The sequence below is a fragment of the Pteropus medius genome, unplaced genomic scaffold (assembly GCF_902729225.1).
Source record: "Pteropus medius unplaced genomic scaffold, Ma_sr-lr_union100, whole genome shotgun sequence".
NCBI classification, from domain to species: domain Eukaryota; kingdom Metazoa; phylum Chordata; class Mammalia; order Chiroptera; family Pteropodidae; genus Pteropus; species Pteropus medius.
Window position 1 is genome coordinate 20,047,994 of NW_024342471.1, and position 19,679 is coordinate 20,067,672.

General features: G+C 48.2%; 1 protein-coding gene across 10 annotated transcripts in view; it reads right to left on the reverse strand.

The window, feature by feature from the left end:
- The window catches only part of NFATC2 (nuclear factor of activated T cells 2), a 143,513-nt gene that overhangs the window by 58,234 nt on the left and 65,600 nt on the right, over nucleotides 1-19,679 (reverse strand). For all 10 annotated transcript variants that reach the window (XM_039864636.1, XM_039864637.1, XM_039864630.1 and 7 more), the window contains exons 4-5: nucleotides 15,160-15,362; nucleotides 14,012-14,184 (exon numbers count right to left, since the gene is read on the reverse strand). In XM_039864636.1, the coding sequence (XP_039720570.1) occupies nucleotides 14,012-14,184; nucleotides 15,160-15,362 (376 nt within the window). The remainder of the gene's footprint in view (nucleotides 1-14,011; nucleotides 14,185-15,159; nucleotides 15,363-19,679) is intronic.

The following is a 19,679-nucleotide window of genomic DNA, read 5'->3' on the forward strand; positions in this document are numbered from 1 at the left end:
TCTGTCCTTCAGTGTCTCTCTCCCTCTCTTTCCTTTAGGCTGCTTTACCCTGCTTTGCTTTTCGGCAAAGAACTTTCCACTTTCAGATATGCTCCACGGAACTTTACTGGTTCAGGTCTCTCTCTACCCCAAGTAGAATATAAGCCCCAGGAGGGAGGGGCTTTGCTTTGAGTACCGCTGGAACAGGGCCAAGAACAGTGCCCAGGGTTTACTAGGAGGAGCTTGGGATGGATGGACAGATGGACGGGTGGATGGGGGCGGATATGGATATATCCGAATATATCTTGACACGCATATCCATACATTTCTCAATGTCCCTATATATCTGCATCTTCACCTCTATCCACCACAGTGAAAGATGGAGAATGGGCAGGCGTATGCTGAGCGTTAACTGCAGTGATAGACCTAAATGCTCACAGCAAGCTTCTAAGGAAGGAAGTATTAAAATTATTCACATTCGACTGAGGAGAAAATTAAAGCTAAGAGAAGTCAAGGTCACCATCTGGCCAAGGGTAGGTGGTGAGGCTTAAACGTGAACCTTCAAAAGCTGGTCTGTCCAGCTCTGGAGCCCCATCCCTCAGCCACTCCAGCCAGCCATCTTTCCTGCAGGAAAGAATGGAGACCCTCTCCAGCCTCCTTTTCTGGGCAGGGTGAGAAACGGGTCCGAGCCAGCATGAGGGACCCATCTGCTCGGGCCTCCCGGCCCTGGCAGCGTGGGCTGAAGAGGCCGGCCCTCCCCTCGGTGAGTCAGCCTGAGCCCCTGGCGTTCCTCCCGGAGCCCAAGAACTGGGCGCAGGGCCAGCCCTTCCTGTGCCAGGGGCCTGCGGACCTCCCCATCCGGAGCTGGGGCAGCAGCCGTGTGGGGCCCGAGGTCCGAACCTAGCCCTTCCCTCCTGGCCGGCCTGGGCCTCCAGGTGGCGAGCACCCCCCTCCATCCGCCCTGGAGCCACGTTGAAACCAGCTCTTTCGGGAGCAACCTTGCACTTGGCGACATCTGAGGAGTCTGTTGTGGACCAGCCAGACGCTCCCAGACATTTCACTTTGAAAGTGCAACCCGACAACTCACAACAATCCCCTGACAGTCTCCCCATCCTCGCTCCGCCTGGGCATCCTGTTCTCAGGGACCAGCCAGCCAGCGCTGTTCCCGGGGGCTGCCTGTCCACAGAAGCTAATTTCTCCCACACGGGCTGGGTTATTAAACCTTTCTTTCAATACAGGAGTTTTGTGTGACTTCCTAATTGAGCTCCTACAAATGGAGGTGTATTACCAGTGAAAACAGCAGCCACATCGCCTGGAAAAGCAGGTCCTGGCTTTTAAGCTCTGCCTTTGATGAGTTTGGGGGGCAGCTGGGGGCACGTGGACCCAGGGATGGGTGGGGAGGCGGTAAGAGCCATCTGTCCCTTTTCACAGGTGGAAAGCCTGAGTCATCGCTACTGGTCAAGCTGGCCAAGGGCTCACAGCCAGCCAGGCCAGGGGCTGGACGTGGCCGTGAGCTCTCCCTGCCGGCCTGGAGTCTGGCCTGGCCAGCCACTCTGTGAATCACTGTGCACTGCTGTGAACACAACTTGTCTATTTCCTAAAGCAACCTCCCGTCAAAGCCTCACAGTTTTAAGCAACCAGTTGACTCTTTCTTTGCCAAATCTGCGTTTCCCACCCCTTCTCCTTACTTAAGGAAAACTATCTTTTTTAATGAAAATTTAAAGAGAACAATGAGAGTCCAGCCAAGCTTCCTGCACGCTTTTCCCCGTACTCCAGTCTTACCGGGAATGGTAGCACCCCTGGGAGCTGGTTAGAAATGCAGAACCTAACCCCGCCCCCACCCTCGACCTGTTAAACCCAAATCTGCATCTTAACAAGGAATCCAGCGGATTCTCAGTAGTTGGAGAAGCACTGCTTAGCTCTGGCTGCGCATGAGAATCAGCTGGGGAGTTTAAAACATGATGACTTCCCCCAGGCCCTAAGTCTAGAGCAGGGTTTTTCAACCTGGTCACTACTGACATTTGGGCTGGGTCATGCTGCGTTGCGGGGTTGTCCTGTGCACTGTGAGGTGTGGAACAGGCTTCTACTCATTGGATGCCAGTAGCATCCCCTCCCTGTGGACAGCCGAAATTGCCTCCCCTGGGGAGGAGGCAGCCAACATCATCCCTGGTTGAGAACCACTGTTCTAGAGATTCTGACTTCAATGGTCTGAGCAGAGGACCCCAGCACAATTTCTTTTTTTTTTTTAAATCCTTAATGATTCCAATGAGTCACCGCAGGTTTTATCTGAGGTGCTGTCTCAGCAGCATAAGACAGGACCTCAGAAGCCACAGGAGCCTTCTCGGTTTACTGCTGTTTGGGCTCTGGGGTTAGAAAGCCATAGTTTCAAGTCCTACCTCTGCCACCTCCCTGGTGTGTGACCCTGGGCAAGTAGCTTCACCTCTCTGAGTCACGGATGCCTCCTCTGTAAAATCCTAACAGGCTGGGGTGGGGGAAGGGGTGAAGCGGAATAAGAGGTAAAAACCTCCAGCCACACACATACACTAGAGGTACAGGAGTATAATGTACAGCATACAAAAAATAGTCAATATTGCAATAATTTTGTATGGTGACAGATGGTTACTAGACTAACTGCACTGATCACACAGTGAGGACAATAAATGTCAGATCGCTATGTTGTAAACCTGTAGCTAATTTAGTGTTATTTATATTATTATATATTGCCAACTATACTTTAATTTTTTTAAAAAAGTAATAATAGAAGGCAAAACATGGTGGAATAATATTTTCATTGTGCTTAAGGAAAATAATTATCAATTGTGGAGCCAGACAAAATATTTTTTGAGAATGAGGATAAAATAATCATACAAAAAAATAATAATAAAATCCGAACAGTCCCTGCCCTCTGCATTAAGCACTTGGACATGGTCAGCATATATGCGGTAAAACATCTAATATCAATAACCCAGATATCCATCAATGGATGAATGGATAAACCAAATGTGGTCTATCATATTACAGAAATACCACTCAGCCAACGAAAAGAATGAAGTACTGATTCATGCTACAACGTGGATGAACCCCCAAAACATTATGCCAAGCAGCAGGAGCCAGACACAAAAGGACAAGTGTTATGTGATCCCCTTTCTATGAAGTGTTCAGAACAGGTGAATCCAGTGAGACAGAACGTGGATGGGTCTGGGGAGTGTCTGCTAAGGGGTCTGGGGTTTCCTTTTGGGATGATGAAAAAGTTCCGAAACTAGAAAGTGGTGGCAGCTACACGACATTGTACTAATGAATGTGCCAAATGCCACTGAATTGTATACTTTAAAATGGTGAATTTTGTGTTATGTGTGTTTACCACAATTAAAAATATATACATCTAACATAAGACAAAAACACATAGCCGGTGCCTAGCACACAGTAACCGTTCAAGAAACCAGTCTCCACTACCAATAATTTCCAAAAGCCTCTTTCTTTCTTGCTCGGTCATTTTCAAAATGTTTTCTCATTTGTTATCTTTCTGAAGCCTTAAACCACAGCCCTAGTGGATAATCAAGGAAAACACGATGATTGCCATTTTACAGGCAGAAAAACAGACACTCAGAACTCAGCTTCTTCGGGGGGCAGCTCCTGACCGGGTGAAGCCGTCACACCAGACAAACCTCTGTTCCACTCCAGTCTCCCACAAGGGGATCCCTGGGCAGGGCTTCCCAGTTCTAAACCTCAGTTTTCTCATCTGAAAAATGGGGCTGTTCATGGACCCATCTCACCAGTACTGGTGAGAATTAAATGGGAGAATTCACAGAAAGCGTGTTTGGATCAATCAATAAGGCAGAAAGTTTAACCAGACTGAAAGCTGTGGGTTTCTTGAGCACCGGCTAAGTGTTATTGTCTTATATACTTCAGCAGATGTGTGCTGACCACATCCACACGTCTACATACTACTGCTCTCGTCACTGTTGTCTGTGGCGGATCCCAAACCCTAACCCAGGTTTCTTGAGCCCGATTGCCAGCATTTCTCAGCGTGAGGTCCCCTGGTTGGGGGAGGCGCTTAATGAAAATGCAGACACCCAGGCCATACATACCCCTGACCCACTGCTCTTGAAACTTTTAGAGGAAGCTGGACATTTGCATTTGAACAATCTTTCCAGGTGAGTTGTTACCCACATTTGTTTGACAGCCAAGTTCCACACTTAAAAGGCTACCTGAGGACAAGGGGACCTCCTCCAGGGGAGGCCCTGGCATCCTCAGAGAGCCCAGAGGCAAAGCAAACGAACCCAATTAGCCTCTGAAAGAGGAACTGAAGAGAGGCAAACAGCAACTAAAATTATCCTCCTGGGGTCCAGTTCCCTTCTGTCTCTCTGATGCAACCTCTAACACCAATGGCTGCTGACTGGGGTGATAGCACCCAGCACCTATGGGAGAGATCTCAGAAAGCCACTGGGCCTCCCAGCCTGCACCTCCACCAGCTCCCACGGACCCCCAGATCAGCTTTTCAACCATCAGAGATTCTGGGCCATCCACACCACATACCCAGGGGCTGTGTTTTAAAGCCATCGTGGGCCTCGCCTGTGGAGAAGCCTAGACCTTCGCTCCAGCTTGAGTTGTGAGGTGGCCCTCGCCAAGAGATTTCCCCAGGCTTCCCTTCTGCCCCCGGATTCTGGCACATCATAAAGCGACTTGAGGCTCCTGTGTTTTATGAGCTCTGAATCAACAGGGCGCTGTTGATTTAACTGGTTTGGGTGTTTGCTCTGACCAGCAACAGCGGCTGGTGGGGAACAGGGCTACAAAGGCTCAACAGGGAGAATACACTGGTGCGGGGTCCCCCAGGTTGGCCTGAGTCGGCCTGGAAATGGGACATCACGGCCTGACTGTCTGCAGTTTGTCCAGTCATAGGAGAGAGGCGGGAGAGGCTCGTCGGGGGAGTTCATTTGTGCAGAGTGGGTGGGTTCTGCCAATAATAGCGAATAATTACAGCTGCCATAGAGAGTGCCTTGGATTCTAGGCACCTCACAGATACCTTTTTGTTTATATAGATGATAAAACACACACAAGATGAGGCAATGTAGGGTGGCAGGTACAGGTATGAATGCTGCTGTGTAAGGACCCAAGTTCAAAGACGAGCTTGATGACATCCACGCTTAGGGACCTTGGGCAAGTCCTTTAATCTCTGTGCCTGTTTTCTCATCTGTAAAATGGGAATAATCAGAGTTCCAGCCTCACAGGGTTGTTTGCAGATTAAATGAGCTCATACGTGGGACATGCGTGGCACCTTGTCAGGGCTCAATGATTGTTAGTTGTGTTTATTTTTATTGCTAAACTTCTAAAGGCCACAAAGCAGGAATTATTCTCATTTTAGAGCTGAGGGCACTGAACTTCCCAGAGAAGGGACATGTCTGAGAGAGCTCAGAGCTAAGTCAGGCCAACAGGCGGATTTGAACCCAGACTCTGGGATCCTACTCTCCAAAGGGGATGCTTTTTAGTAAAACAGAGAAGGACCCAGTGGGAAACACCGGCCAGGCCAGGTAAGAAGGGTCCTCCTGTCAGTCGCTTTCTGGCTTGAGCACTGACCACCCCTGGCCGCAGCACTCCAGCTGCTGTAAACCCATCTTGTCTCTTCATCAGGCCCCTGTCCTTGGCTGTGAGCCTGGCTTGGCCCAGAACATGGTGCTGACTCAGGCCTCGCCTGGGAGGGGCCACGAGTAGGGCCAGCAGACAGGCCAATTAGGCCCCTCAGCCACCGCCCTGGCCATTTCTGGGTCAACTCTGGATGTGGGAGGGTGGGACAGAGGAACCAATTCTCCCTGAGCATGGGGTTCACCTCTGGGAGGGACCCGTCAACATGTATACCACGGGAGCGGGGTGCAGGGTGCACGAATGCATGGGGTCTGTGGTGCATAAGACCACCTGCTAGCTCTGAACTTCACGGGGCCTCACTGGCCTATCTGGCCTATCGCCTCACACAATCCAGACTGCACCAGGTCCCTAGCCGGAGCTATTATTTTTCTCTCCTGTCCAGGGAATTACTACACCATTCCAATGTGCTAACAGGCATCCTCATCAGAATATTCCCACAGATCTCCATATCACAAGGCCTGTCCAGAGGGCTCCACATATCCCCATTTGACTGATGAGTTCCCAGGTCACTAGGGGACCCAGGCAGCCCGGACAGAGAACAGGACACAGCTTTAACCCCCCAGCTTTCTGCCTGTCCCTTTCCAGTTATGTGATCGTAGCAAATCATTTAACCCTTCTAACCTCTATCCGCTAGAACATAAGCTCTGAGAAGGTAGCATTTCATGCCTCAAACGCTCACTGGCACAAGTTGATGCTCCATAAATATTTCTGAATGAATGAATGAATGAATGAATGGAGTCTTTAAGATGAATCTTCTGAGACTATGATGAGGATGGAAGTAGTTAATATATGTGACAGCTGAACACACCGCAGATCTTCAATAAAGGGTAGCTTTGCCTTCCATGCCCCTGCATAACTAGCTCAGGAAAGCGCCGTAACCACAGGGGTAGGTAACCAAATCAATCAGCAGAGAAGCCACCCCAATCCTGGGATCCCCTAAACCCAACTTTCCTGCCATCACCAGCTGGCTCACCCATGACATGGCCCAGATGGCCTTCTAGGTTCCTTGTTAACAGCAGGGTGTGCTGCTGGCTGCCAGCTCACCTGAAACAATTAGTGTTTGTTAAATCCCACACCTGCCTATTGCAGTCTGGGCTGTGGTCCCTCGGCAGTGACAGAGTGGCAGCCAGAGGAATGTAAGGTGTGCCTTGCAGAGCTACAAGGAGCGTCGCAAGCAGGAAAGTATGAGACACACCGCACCAGAGGCACTGGAGTTATGCTATTGTGATGAGACAGGCACTATTATAAACCCACTTTATAGACAAGGAAACTGAGGCACAGAGGACTGGACAGCTAGGAAGTGACAGAGGCAGGATTCAAACCCAGGCCTACGGCTACTAACCAGCACCCTACATTGCTTCTCCCCATCATGTTGGCGTCTGCTCTTTCTGAAATGTGGCTTCTTAGTGTTTAAAAGCCACCTTGGAGAACAAGGGGTGACAAAGGCCTGGCCTACCTGCCCTCTGCCCAACGCCCAACTTTCCCCCAAGACTCACTGCTACAGGTTCTCGAGGGAGACACTATCGCTCTGTGGCCCTCCAAGGGATGCTGAGCTGGTTTCCGGTTTACAGGAAATGATGCCACCCTTTGGGGTTCCAGCCCACATTAATCTGTTACTCATGATGTAGCTTAACCTTGGTGTCCTGAGGTCCAGCAGGATGTGGATGTCGCAGCTACCTTGGCTCCTTACGACTTCTTACTACTTGTGTGACCGAGGCCAGTTACTTGCCTTCTCTGTGCTTCAGTTTTCCCATCTATTAAATGGGAACAGCCACCAAGTTCACAGTGTTCTTACAATGACTCGGCAGCCACACAGAGAGCGCTTGACACACCCTGGGTGATTGACAGCTGTTCGTTTTCCTTTAGCTCTTCCCTGTTCTGTCCCTCCCGTCCCCTTTCTGCCTTCATTTGGCCTTCGAGTATTTATTAGCATCTACCGTGCGCCAGGCACTGTGCTAAATAAGTTTTAGAATATAAATCGCATCCGGTCAGTCCCCTACTTAGAATTCAAGCCTTTCCATGTCACTTAGAATAAAACCCAAAGTCTCCAGCTTCCTCTCAGGCCTCACTTTTTAACCCCTGGCAGCTTCCCTGGCCCCTTGTGCCTGCCTCAGGGCCTTTGCACTTGCTCTACGCGCCAGCTGGGCCACACTCGCCCGTCACTCAGGTCCAGGCTAAGATACTATGTCTTCAGACGGGTCTTCCCTGGTCGGCACGACTCAGGCTGCCGCTCCCCACTCCCCGCCCCAGGCACCAGCACACGGTCCTTGTCATTTTCATCATGATGCTCAGCTCTGTTTGAAATGACCTCTGCTTGCTTATTGTGTGTGGGTTTTCCCCACTAGAATGTGATCTCCATGAGTGCTAGGACTTTGTTTTGGTCTCTGCTGCATACCCAGTGTCCAGAACAGCTTATAATGCACTCCAGATAGAGTTTTAATGGAAAGAGCGAACGTTAAGGAGCCCATAAGAATGACATGGGTCATTTGGCTCCTGGCGGGGGCCGATGGACAAGACTGGCATCTCTGATTCACGGAGCAAAGTGCAGCCAAGATGGCGGTCTGGTCTCACTCAGGCCAAGGATTCTCACAGAGCAGCCCTAGGGGAGCGAGGTGAAGGAATACAGCAAAGAAGGTGAGGGAGGAACAGAGGGTTAGGTTTTCTAAGCTCTTGCTTTCAGAAAAAGGTACAGGAATCAACGGAATTTCTCCGTGGAAAACAGTGGACCTCGGCCCTACCTCGTGCCGTGCGCAAAGAATTAATCTGAGATGGGTCGTATCCCTAAACCTAACAGCCAGAATCAAAAAGCTTCCGGAAGAAAACATAAGAGAATATCTTTGCTACCTTCGGAAAGAGGGAGATTTGGGGAGGAAATGCAAAGAGCACTAACCTCAAGAGAAAAGAAGATGATGGAGACTTCATCAAACTAAAATACCGATGCTCATAAGACGCAATTAAGAAAATTAACAGGCAACCCACAGACCAGGGGGAAATGTTCATAACACATATATCTGACAAAGGACTCACGTCCAGAATACATAAAGAACTACTGCATATTAACAATGAAAATATGAGTAACCCAACAGAAAATGGGCAAAAACGTTCAACACACTTCTCCAGAGAAGACAGAGTCAACAAATGCATGAATCACATCTCAGAGCCATTAATCATTTGGGAAATGCCAATCATGCTAATTAAGCACAATGAGCTACCTTTTTACACTCAGGAGAATGGCTGCAATTAAAAAGACGACCCGGACCAAATATTGGTGAGGACATGGCGTCAGTGGAACCCTCATACACTCTTCTATGGAGTAAAAATACAAAAACTGAAAAACGTCCTCACCCTCTGACCCAGCAATCTCATCCTAGGCATTTACCCAAGAGAAATGAAAGTATTCCTCCACAAAAGGCCTTGAAGCAGACTGTCTACAGCAGCCTTAGCCGTAAAACTCAAACCCCAGGAACAACCCAAATGTCTATCAATGGTAAATACACAATCGTTATAGTCATGTGATCAGACACCATTCAGCAGTAAAAGGAAAAGAACTACCAAGTCACGTGATGACAGCGACGGATCGCAAGACGTCGGGCTAATAAGCAAAGCAGCGGACACGAGAGATCACATTCTGCATAATATGAACTTCCATTATAAGAAGTTCTAGGAGAGGGAGAGCTAATCTATGGTGATAGAGATCAGAACAGCGGTGGCCTGCGTGTGGGGGGACTGGGGAGGAGACACGGACCGAAGGGTGCGAGGGGCCTTTCAGGGATGAAGGAAATGCTCCGTGTCTTGTTTTGAGTGGTATTTACACAGCTACATACATTTGTCCAAAACCACTGAACTGAATGAAGACCTACAGCCTGTGCAAGTTACCGTATCATAATTATCTCTCAGTAAAACATTTACGCCAAGAGATTAGAAAGAGCACGTGAGAAACCCATATTCTGTTCCACGCCCCAGACCCAACCCCCAATTTCTGCAAAACCAGCAAAGTGAATACATATGCTGTGCTCTCAGTGGGCACGGTTTATCGGGAAATTGCTTTAGGCGTTTTCTGAATGCGGTGAATGGAGAGGCCCCTTTGCAGGGCAGAGACAAACCCCACGGGAAGGTCCTCAGGGGACAAGGCATCTGCACCTATGGACGACTCTGTTCTATCTCATCCCTGCCTTTCTCTCCCAGAGGCGGACCGGAGGTGCTTGTTTGCATGCTTTCATTTTTTTTTAAACAAGCATTCTAGAGACAGTTGCTATGTGTCAGGCCCTGGCTAACACCTGCTGGTCCCTACCCTGACACAGGAGAGACTGACAAGTAAACTGGCTTGTCAGAGCATAGAGAGGGGATCCCGGGTCCTGCAGGGTCAGCGCCATCTATGTAGGGATGGAAGGAGGGGCGGGGCAGATGGTGGCGGCGAGGTCGGCAAGCCTTAAACTTGGCTGCACGTCCGAATCCCTGGGGGACCTCTGAAAGTCTCCATGCCCAGACGGACCAATCCATCAAATTTGGTTGGATTCGGCATCATACTTCTTTTCATAACTCCTCAAGTGATCCCAACGTGCAGCCGAGTTTGAGAACCAGTGCCCTGGATGGAGGCAACAGCACGGGTGAAAGCCTAGACGTCAGAGAGAGAGAGAGAGAGATCTCCATGGATTTGGGGACTGACAGACGAGAGGAAAGTGAAGTCGCGAGGCGCAGGCGAGGAAGGAGGTGGAGTGGATGGAGAGCCCCCGCCAAACCTTTCCGTCCACCCAGAACCCCCGAATGTGATCTCATTTATAAACAGGGTCTTCGAAGGTGTAAACAAGGTAAGGATGGGGAGGAAACCTAGTTGGATTACGGTGGGTCCTAAATCCAACTAGAGCATCCTTGGGAGAGACAGAAAAGGACACACGGAGAAGGCCATGGGAACACAGAGGCGGAGACTGAGTGACGTGTCTTCAAGACCAGGAATGCCAAGGATTGCTGGCCACCGCCAGAGATCAGGAGACTGGCCTGGAACAAATTCCCCCAGGAGCCTCTGGAAAGAACCAACCCTGCCAACACATTGACTCCATACTTCTGGCCTCCAGGTCTGTGAGAGAACAAATTTCTGTCGTTTTGAACCTCCCGGTGGGTAGCAATGGGCTCGCCAGCCCCGGGAAACACACACAAGAGCGAGGCGAGGTCTCGACCACCGCAGGGAAGGTGGACTTGAAGCTGAGAGCACAGAGGAGCCCAGGGGGCACGGAGGACTGTCCCTTTGCAAGGGGACCGGATGAGGACAGGCCCGCAGCTGCGGTCCATGGATAGGCTTGTTGCTGAAGACGAGGGTGTGCCCTTCTGACCTCTCCCATGTTCTCAGGGAAGTGGGAGGCAAGGTTATCTGCCTGGAGTGGGAGGCGGGTGGGGCGGCATCTAGAGCTTGGAAGATCGGAGAAGGTTCCAAGTAGTCTCTGCTGAGATTAAGGGAGAGGACTAAGAGTATCTCTTTGGCAAGACTGAAGCTCTAGTGGACAGAAAACTAGAGCCATAGGAGGGGCCTGTCCGTGCAAAGGGGAGGTCTGACTTCCGGCACGCTGGCCCGTCAATGCACATAAAGCATCTGTGTTCTCAGTGAATAAGTCTACCTTCTAGAGAGTGACCCCCAGTAGTTTGCTCCAGCTTTTTCTACTGGAATCGGAGAACTTACCCTTGATCCCTGAGACTTACATAAAAGGCACTTCCAAAGTAAATAAGTCAGCCTTGCAAATAAGTACCAGCCCACGGAGTGTTACCGACTCATCCTCCCCGAGGGCTATATACTAAGTCAATTAGTCAATAAATATTTTGTACGCATATTGTGTCAATACATGCTATAGAACAATGGTCGATATATATTTATTGAATAGCTCCCTAAGGATCATACAGTAAACCAATTAGTCAATAAATATTTATGGAACTACCAGGCACTGGTCTAGGAAATTAGAACAAAGAAGGAAATAAAAATGACAGAAGATTCTGGGTAAGGGGGAGAGCAGCCAACTGGTAGCTCTATTTGGTATTGCAAGAAATAGTGGTGTTACAGAAACCAAAAGAAGTAGGGATTTCACAGAACTAGAAAGCTGGAGAGTGGCTCTGCAACCTACCGAGTAAAAATGAGTGAATCACTTTACCAAGAAAGTCTCGGTTTCCTTATCTCTCAAAACAAGGCAGTTGAATCAGCCAAATGCTTTCTTAAAAAAAAGAAAAAAGAAAAAGAAAAAAAAAAAGTATGTTCAAGGTTCAAACAACTTTATAACACCCAGGAGATCCTGCTGGAGGTGCATGCTGTTCAGTGATGATTCTTAAAGTCTCAGATTGACATGAGATAAGTTGACTCGAGGGGCCTGAAGATGACAGGGAACGAGGGCTCCTGCACATGGTCCCTCCGAAGGCCTCTTATCCCCTACCTTGCTACAAACCACAGCCTCATCCTGGAGAGTGAATCACTTGCCAGAAAGGAGAGACCTTATCTTCTCACAATCCCCCCCAAATCACAGAGGAAGAGCCCTAGTTTCCCTCCCAAAACATCCTGAGGTGCTCAAAACCAAGCCCCGGGTGGGGCAGCCACCGTGACTAGCATTTGGGGGTCGGGGATGGGGTCTATTGGGTAGAGAAGGGGAATTCCAATGTTTCTGAGATGCTGTTTTTCAACATGTGTTTTCCCTTGTGGCCTGCCGATGGGTCTTGCTCTTCCAACTTCAGAGCACGAACATCACATTCAGCCTGATTCACATTTCGACCCACAAGGCTGGAAGGAATCAGAAGCTCCTTCGTCTTTTTCCAAATACCAACGAGGAGCAAGTTCCAGCTTCTCTCCCAAAGAGGGTGCATGCACCCTCTCTCCCTGTTGGCTTCCAATCCCGAGGGCCAGTCTTTCTCAAGCCTTTCTACTTAAAATATTCATGCTTTGCCTTTACTCATTAGTGTCTGATTAAGACTACCTCTGATTAATCAAAACCATGTGCAAATTTTATCTGATCCACAGAGTATTTTGAATTTGTTGCTGCTTTTTATTAATCAGGAGACTCTATCTTAAAAAGTCAGAAAATGTGGCCGCACCGAGTCTCCATTCCCACATAGAAATACTGGCTGGAATTGAGTCGCAAGGGCCCAGTTAGATGGGGAATGTGTCACCCTGGTCCCTTCTCTCCACCGCTCCCCACTGCTACGCGCCCAGCCTGCTTCATTCATTTTCACAACCTCCCCAACCTCTGTAGGCAACTGATTTTGTGATACCTAGTTATGGCCAAATGTCTGGTAAAAGGGAAAAACAATTCTGAAACATAATTGAATATAGAACATGATTGTAACAACATAAAAAAAACATGCTTAGAAGAAAGAGACTAAGAAAATAACATAAACGGCTTGTATTTCTGGAACAATGCTTACTTTCTTCTTTACGCTTTCAAAAATGATTTCTGAACTCTCAAAAACTGAGCAGACAATAAGCTTTGTCCCATCTGATTGCAAAACCAACAACATAACTTGAGAGAAGTACCTAAGAATGAGCTCAAAGCAGCTGCTTCTTTTGAAGCCTGGGAGAAATGAACCAAATGGCAGATCTTGGCCACCACGTACTGGATTCTGAAAACCTTCTGCCTATTTGTTTGCGTATCTCTGTTTCCGCCAGACTCTAAGGTGCTGTTTTTCAATACTTGTCTTCCCTCAGTGGCCTGCTGTTGGGTCTTTCTCCTCGAATGTCAGAGGACAGAGAAAACGCTTTGCTCATCTGCAGGTGTCCGGCACAGCACCAGACACCGAGGACATGCTCAGTAAACGTGCAGGGATGGGCTGTGGGTGCTGGGGGAAGCATAACTCCTATTCACATCCCAACCCTGCCATTTTTTGGTCGTGTTACTCAACCTCTCTTCTCTCCCCCTCCTCTTCTGTAAAACCAGCATCGTGACACCCAAGGACTGCTGTGAACATTCAACGAGCTGTCGCATGCTGAGTGCTAAAAGCACAGGGACCAGCAGAGACACAGCTTTACAGAAAGCAAGAGCCACTGTAATATTATTGTTATTCTTATTGAAAGGAAAGGGGGAGGGTAAGAAAAAGAGGAAACGATGTACAGCGAACTCACTCCAACTGCATCTACCCTTTTTAAAGCTAGAACGACATTTATACATTGCCAATCTTCTAAACAAAGCTGTAGGCTACTCATTAGCCATATTATTTTTTAATTTCCTGTGAGGCCACAAAACCCTCTACGAGTAAATAGAACCAAAGGGAAACCCTTAAATGTGCTTTGGCTCTGGCCTCGTTGGTCGTCTGGGGCCCAACTGTCGGCCCTGGGGGTCGTGAGTATTCTTCCTGGGTGCCCTGCCCAAGATGGGAGGTCAGCACAGTCCGCTTTCCAGAATCCCACCCGGCCCGGGGCTCCACTTACAGCACTCGATGGGGTTCGACGCAGTCTGCAAGGAGACGATCCTTCCGCTGGGCTCCGGAATGTGCACCCGGAAAACCAGCCTCACCCGTGTGTTCTTCCTGCCGATGTCTGTCTCTCCTTTCCGCAGCTCGATGTCAGCATTTCTGAGCTTCAGGATCCCCGCACAGTCGATGCTGCCAGAAGGTTGAAAACCCCATTTAGAGCCAAGCGTCTCAGTGAGCAGGAAAGATCACCCACAAAAATGCTTTCGTTAGTTAAGCAGAATAACTCCATAGCCAGACACAGGGAAAAAACTGTACTACACTGAGAAGTATTTCAGCCGAGAATTTATACCAAGAGAGGGGTAACACACAAGGTGGAGAAATTGCCCGGTGGAAATTATTTCTCTAGGGAGATATTTTTCATGCCAACTCTTCTACTCTCAAAAGTATCTGAAAAAAAAATACGCAACAGGTAAAAGTTGCTTCTGAGCTAGTCAATAGATAAGAGAAGTGTATCACCATCAAGCATCTTGAATTTGATAAATGCTCTGTGGTCATGTAAGAATGCGTTCTTGTTCTTAGGAGATGCTCGCAGAGGTATTTAAACGTCAAAAGGCATGATGTCTGCGACTAACGCCCAAACGGTTCCAGAAAAAAACAGAGGGAGGGTGAGAAACGGAGTGATAAGGCAAATGTGAAAAATGTTAACAATCGGCAAATCTGAATGAACGGTGTGCAGTTCTTTGTAAGATTCTTGCAGGTTTTCTATAAGCATGAGATTATTTTCCGATAAAACGTTTTTGTTTTTTTTTTAAACTCCGACGCACGGGTACAATGATTCCCAAATTTTAGTCGTATGCAAATTACTTTGTGAGTTTTGACCTACCCGCATCGTTCTTTAATAATTTTATTTAGGTCAAATAAATTTTTTAAACGTAAATAAATTTAGTCTCATCCCTAGCAATATAACCCAAACTTGCACAATAGAAAAATATCTAGGTATAGAACTTTTAAAATAGAAATTTTCAAAACAGACACCCGCTCTGGGTCCATCACAGGTTAGGAACCACCACGCGTTACTGCTCCCATCAACTCCACGGGTCCCCTCGCCCAAGCCCCTGCCACGCGGCCCCTTAGAGACCCAGCACCCTCAGCCCCGGCCCTTACGTCGCCCTCATATTGTTTTTCGGCTCCAGCGGTATCTCCAGGACTTTGGTGTTGCCCACGATCTTCTCGTAGCTGGTGGTGGTGACGGTTTTCCCCGTGATCCGGTGCACCTGGTAGAAGGCGTGGGGTTTCAGGATCCGCTCGTCGGCCGTCCCGATGAAGATCTGAAGTCCGAGCGGCTTGTTTTCCATGTAGCCATGAAGCTGGCGGCAGGGAGAAAACAAAGTCAGATTATTATAGCACCACTGGCATGCAGGGCATGGCGGCTGTGGTCCGGCGAACGAAAAGATCAGAGAAACTCCTGGGCAGCAGAAAGAGCACGGAATTGTGGTATCATCTGGAGGGATGGAAAACTGGAAGCAACCCTGGTGTCCAGCTGGAGGGGACTGCTTTGATAAATTACAAGGGACCTTCTCTAAAATGGAATATTAAGCAGCCATAGCAAAGAATGTGGTAGATCAGAATTGCATTTATGGAGAAACAGCCAGAAACTGTGCTTAACTGGCAGTCAGGGGGCTGGTGGGGAGTGTTGCATGGTAGTGAGGATAGAAAATAATCCGAAGAGACAAATCAGAGCTCTTAACAGTGATTGCCTGGGGAGATCAGAAAAAGAACTTTTACTTTTTACATGACTGTGTTCTAATGAACAAGTTTGCTTTTATAATTTTGAAAAAGAATGAGCAAGGTAAAACTACCACCATCTAAATGAAAATTAAAAACTGGAAAAGATGTAACAGGCGAATGATCAGTATTCAGAATATATAAAGAATTACAAGTGAATAAGCAAAGGCCAGATTCTCTGGCCATCCTACTTCAAACTGAGTCCTCTATCTCCTTTTCCTTCTGTTGGTCTTTCCCCCACACCTAGACTATCATCTCTTTGAGGGCTGGGATCTCTGTTCATTTAACTTGCCACATAATCCCTAGCACCTAGAATAATTTGGGGCGTGTGGTAGACAGTCTGGCACATACTCATTGATTAAAACTATCTAACGGAAGAAATGAGCAAGAGATTTGAACAAGCAATGCACAGAAAAACAAATAGCCATTAGCACAGAAGAGATATTCGAACCAACTTGTAAACGGGAAAATGTGAATTAGACAACCATGAGATGATGCCATTTTTCACCTGTTAGATTGGCACACATGTAGATATTTGATAATATCAAGTGTTTCTGCAGACTCTACGGACACCGGCACTGTCAGGCAGCTGATAGGAACATAAACTGGTATAACTATTTTAGAGAGCATTAGAGTAACAGCTATTAAAATTAAAAATACGTATTTCCTATGACTCAGTAATTCCATTTCTCAGAATATACCGTCAAAGAAATATTGTGCATGCAGAAGACATACACAAACTTGCTTACTAAAACAGATAGAATATTAAACAATTACTTATATCAATAGGCTTCCGAGCAGTATGACACGTCCTGACTAGAAAAGACGGCAGCAATTTTTTAAAAAGTAGAGCTCTCTGAACTGATCCAGAAAGATCTAAGGCATACCGTTGGAAGAGACAAGTAATTTGTAGAAAAATATGGATATTGTGATAACAACGCATTTTTTAAAAGGCCGAATGTGTTCACTGCGTCCATTTGGACACCCATAAACGCAATAGGAAAAGGTGTAGAAGGATGCGCTCCAAAACGACCACACCATGATCACTTCTAGGGGAGAAGGAGGAGATCAAGAGAGAGAAGGTGATCAGAGGACTTTAAATTTACTCACGAGGTTAGGAAGAATGTATTTCTGGAAACTTGTGACGTTTCACATCGGTTTTGACAAATATATAACGAAAGAAAGAAGCGTACTGAACAGAGCATTAGAAGCTGGGTTCCTGTCTTGTCATTCCCCAGCTGAGAAATGAGAAATGCTGGGCAAATCATTTAATCCTTCTTTGCCTCTGTCCTGTTCTCTGCAAATTGAGGGGGGCTATGACAAGTGACAACTCAGATCCCACCCTTCCCCGATGTTCCACAGCACTACAGTGGGATTGTCAGTTAACTGCCAAAAAACATAGGTGCCGGGACCATGGATGATGACACGTGGTCCAGAACTGTGCTTTCCGATACAGTAAATGATACAAAAAGTAAACAAAATTGAAGATGCAGTTTCTCGGTTGCACTAGCCACGTTTCGATCGCTCACCAGCCGCAGACAGTGAGGGGCCACCGCGATGGAACGGCAGACACAGAACGTTTCCGTCATCGAGAAAAGTTCTATTGGACAACACCAGTCTAAAACGATGGAGTTCTCTCGTACCCTTCCAAAAACTACACAAAGAGGCCGGCTGGGAGTTGAGCAGTGCCAGATGACAGCCTTTTTCATAATCTGCCAGACTGACACCCACGACATTTACATACGTGTCTAATATACGCCCAAGACGCGGCCTCGGGCGAAAATGGAAATCAAGTCGGAGCCTCTTATCTTTCTCCCCCGTGCAAACTGAAGAACACGGGACTGTTCTCGGTGACAAAAATCAAAGGAGGAAGGCCGGTGTGGAGAAAAGACTTTGTTTTTGTTGTTTTTGCCTTGCATTTAGACCCGAGATAAATATATTTCCTCATCTCGCCTCCTGGATTTATCAGGAAGTGGTAAACACGGGACCATCACACAGTACGGAGAAGAAAAGTACATAGGATAGTGTCCCCCGATGGTCTGAGGTTCCCTCCCCGTCCCGATGATAAACGAGCAGAAATTGCAGGCTGAGTGCATTCACGGTAAACACGCAAGGGACACCTGCAGGTAGAATCTGTCACGTCCCCGTCGCTCTGCCTCAGTCCAGCTACTTCTGCCCGTCCCCTGCTGGCACACCTAATCCGAGCCACCACTGCCTTGCCCTGCAGTGACCACCTCTGTCCTCCAACTGGTGGTCTCTTGCTGGCCTTTCACAGACAGCCCAATGATGTTTTAAAAATGTAAATCGGACTCAGACGCTTCCTTGCTTACAACCCACCAAAGACTTCCTGTAGCCTTAGAATAAAACTGAAACTGGGTGCCATGGTCGATGAGGCTTCCAACAGCCCAGCCTCCACCTTCTTCTGCCTCCACTCCACGAGGCCCCTACCGATGCCAGCCAACCTTCTGTTTCCCGAGCACGTCGAGTTCAGATCTGTCCCGAACCAGGTTATTTACATGCACCCAGTGCCGGAGCCGCCTCTTTCAGCGTTGCAAGAACCAAATGTTAACTTTTTAAGTATTTTAAAGGCCAGGCAACGTCACTTTAGTAGCTTGAAATCAGCCACAGGTGGGGTCATTTACACCACGAAATCGGCAAATGCTACAAATCGGGGGGTCTTTCTTCCGAGGAATTGCACGAGAAACTTTCACCGCTGGAACAGTTGCTTCATAACCACCGGAAACTTTCTTGTTAGTTGTTTCTGTCCTTCGTATCTCTCCCGCCTGAGCACAAGGTCCATGACACCGGGGACCTTGCTCATTTTGTTTAGTGCGATCAATAAACGAGTCGAAAGAATGATCGCCACCACCAATGATGCAGCGGCTCAGTGCACACGTCCCGCAGGCCGAGCGCCGTACCAATGTTTTACCTGTATCACAACTCTACGTGGGGCAGGCCCATTCTATAGATGAGAAAACTGAGGCTTGCAAAGGTCAGGCAACTTGTCCCAGTCGACGCCGTTAGCAGAAGGCAGAGCCAGGATGTGAACTTCCGCCAATGGGCTCTAAGTCCTCGCCCCCCGCCCCCTGCCACCTTAACTGACACCCTGTCTATGTCCCTGGTCTCTGACCTGTGGCTAGAAAGTCAGGTCCTCAAAGGAAACACGAGAGGTGCTAAATTACAAGATCGAGAGTGTTCTTCCTGTTGAACTAGAGAGACGTGGGGTCGGGGAAAAGATGAGAGATGGACGGGAGGAAAGAAACAGCCAACAGCAACCCAAACAAACAAAAAATGTCACCCCCTGAGAGAGAAACCCTCTCCTTCGAGAAGGAGCTCTCTGTGTCCCAGAGCATGCCCTGGTTGAGCTGGACTAGCGGATATGACGTGAGCAGATGGCATCACCTCAACTTGGCACATGTCCCCTCCCCAGGTAACACCGGAGAGAGGCGTGGTCTACTAGAAAGAAGGAAATATTTCTCATATGGTCAGACATCCCTGAATCTCTATTAAGCTCTGCTTAATAGCTGTGTGTCTTTGGAGCGGTGCCCCCACCCCTCTGAGTTTCCATGTGCTCACATAAAACAGGGACATCACCTCCCACTCCCCAGGGCTCTGTCGAAGACTGAAGAAGATGACATTTGTAGGGCCCCAAAGCATAGCGCCCAGTAGGTACCCACGAAATGAGAATTTTCCATGTGATCAGAGGATGATGCAAATCAGTACACGGAGGTGATATTACAGAACTGAATGGGAAGGCGATGAATGAATGTGAAAGACCCGCAAGGTGAAAACCAACGTGACACATCCTCCTGTGGGGTGACACCCAGGCACTAATTCCAGTTTCACTGGGGGCCGAGCAGCCACTAACGTGGCATGCGGGAATGGGGGGGCCGGGTGAC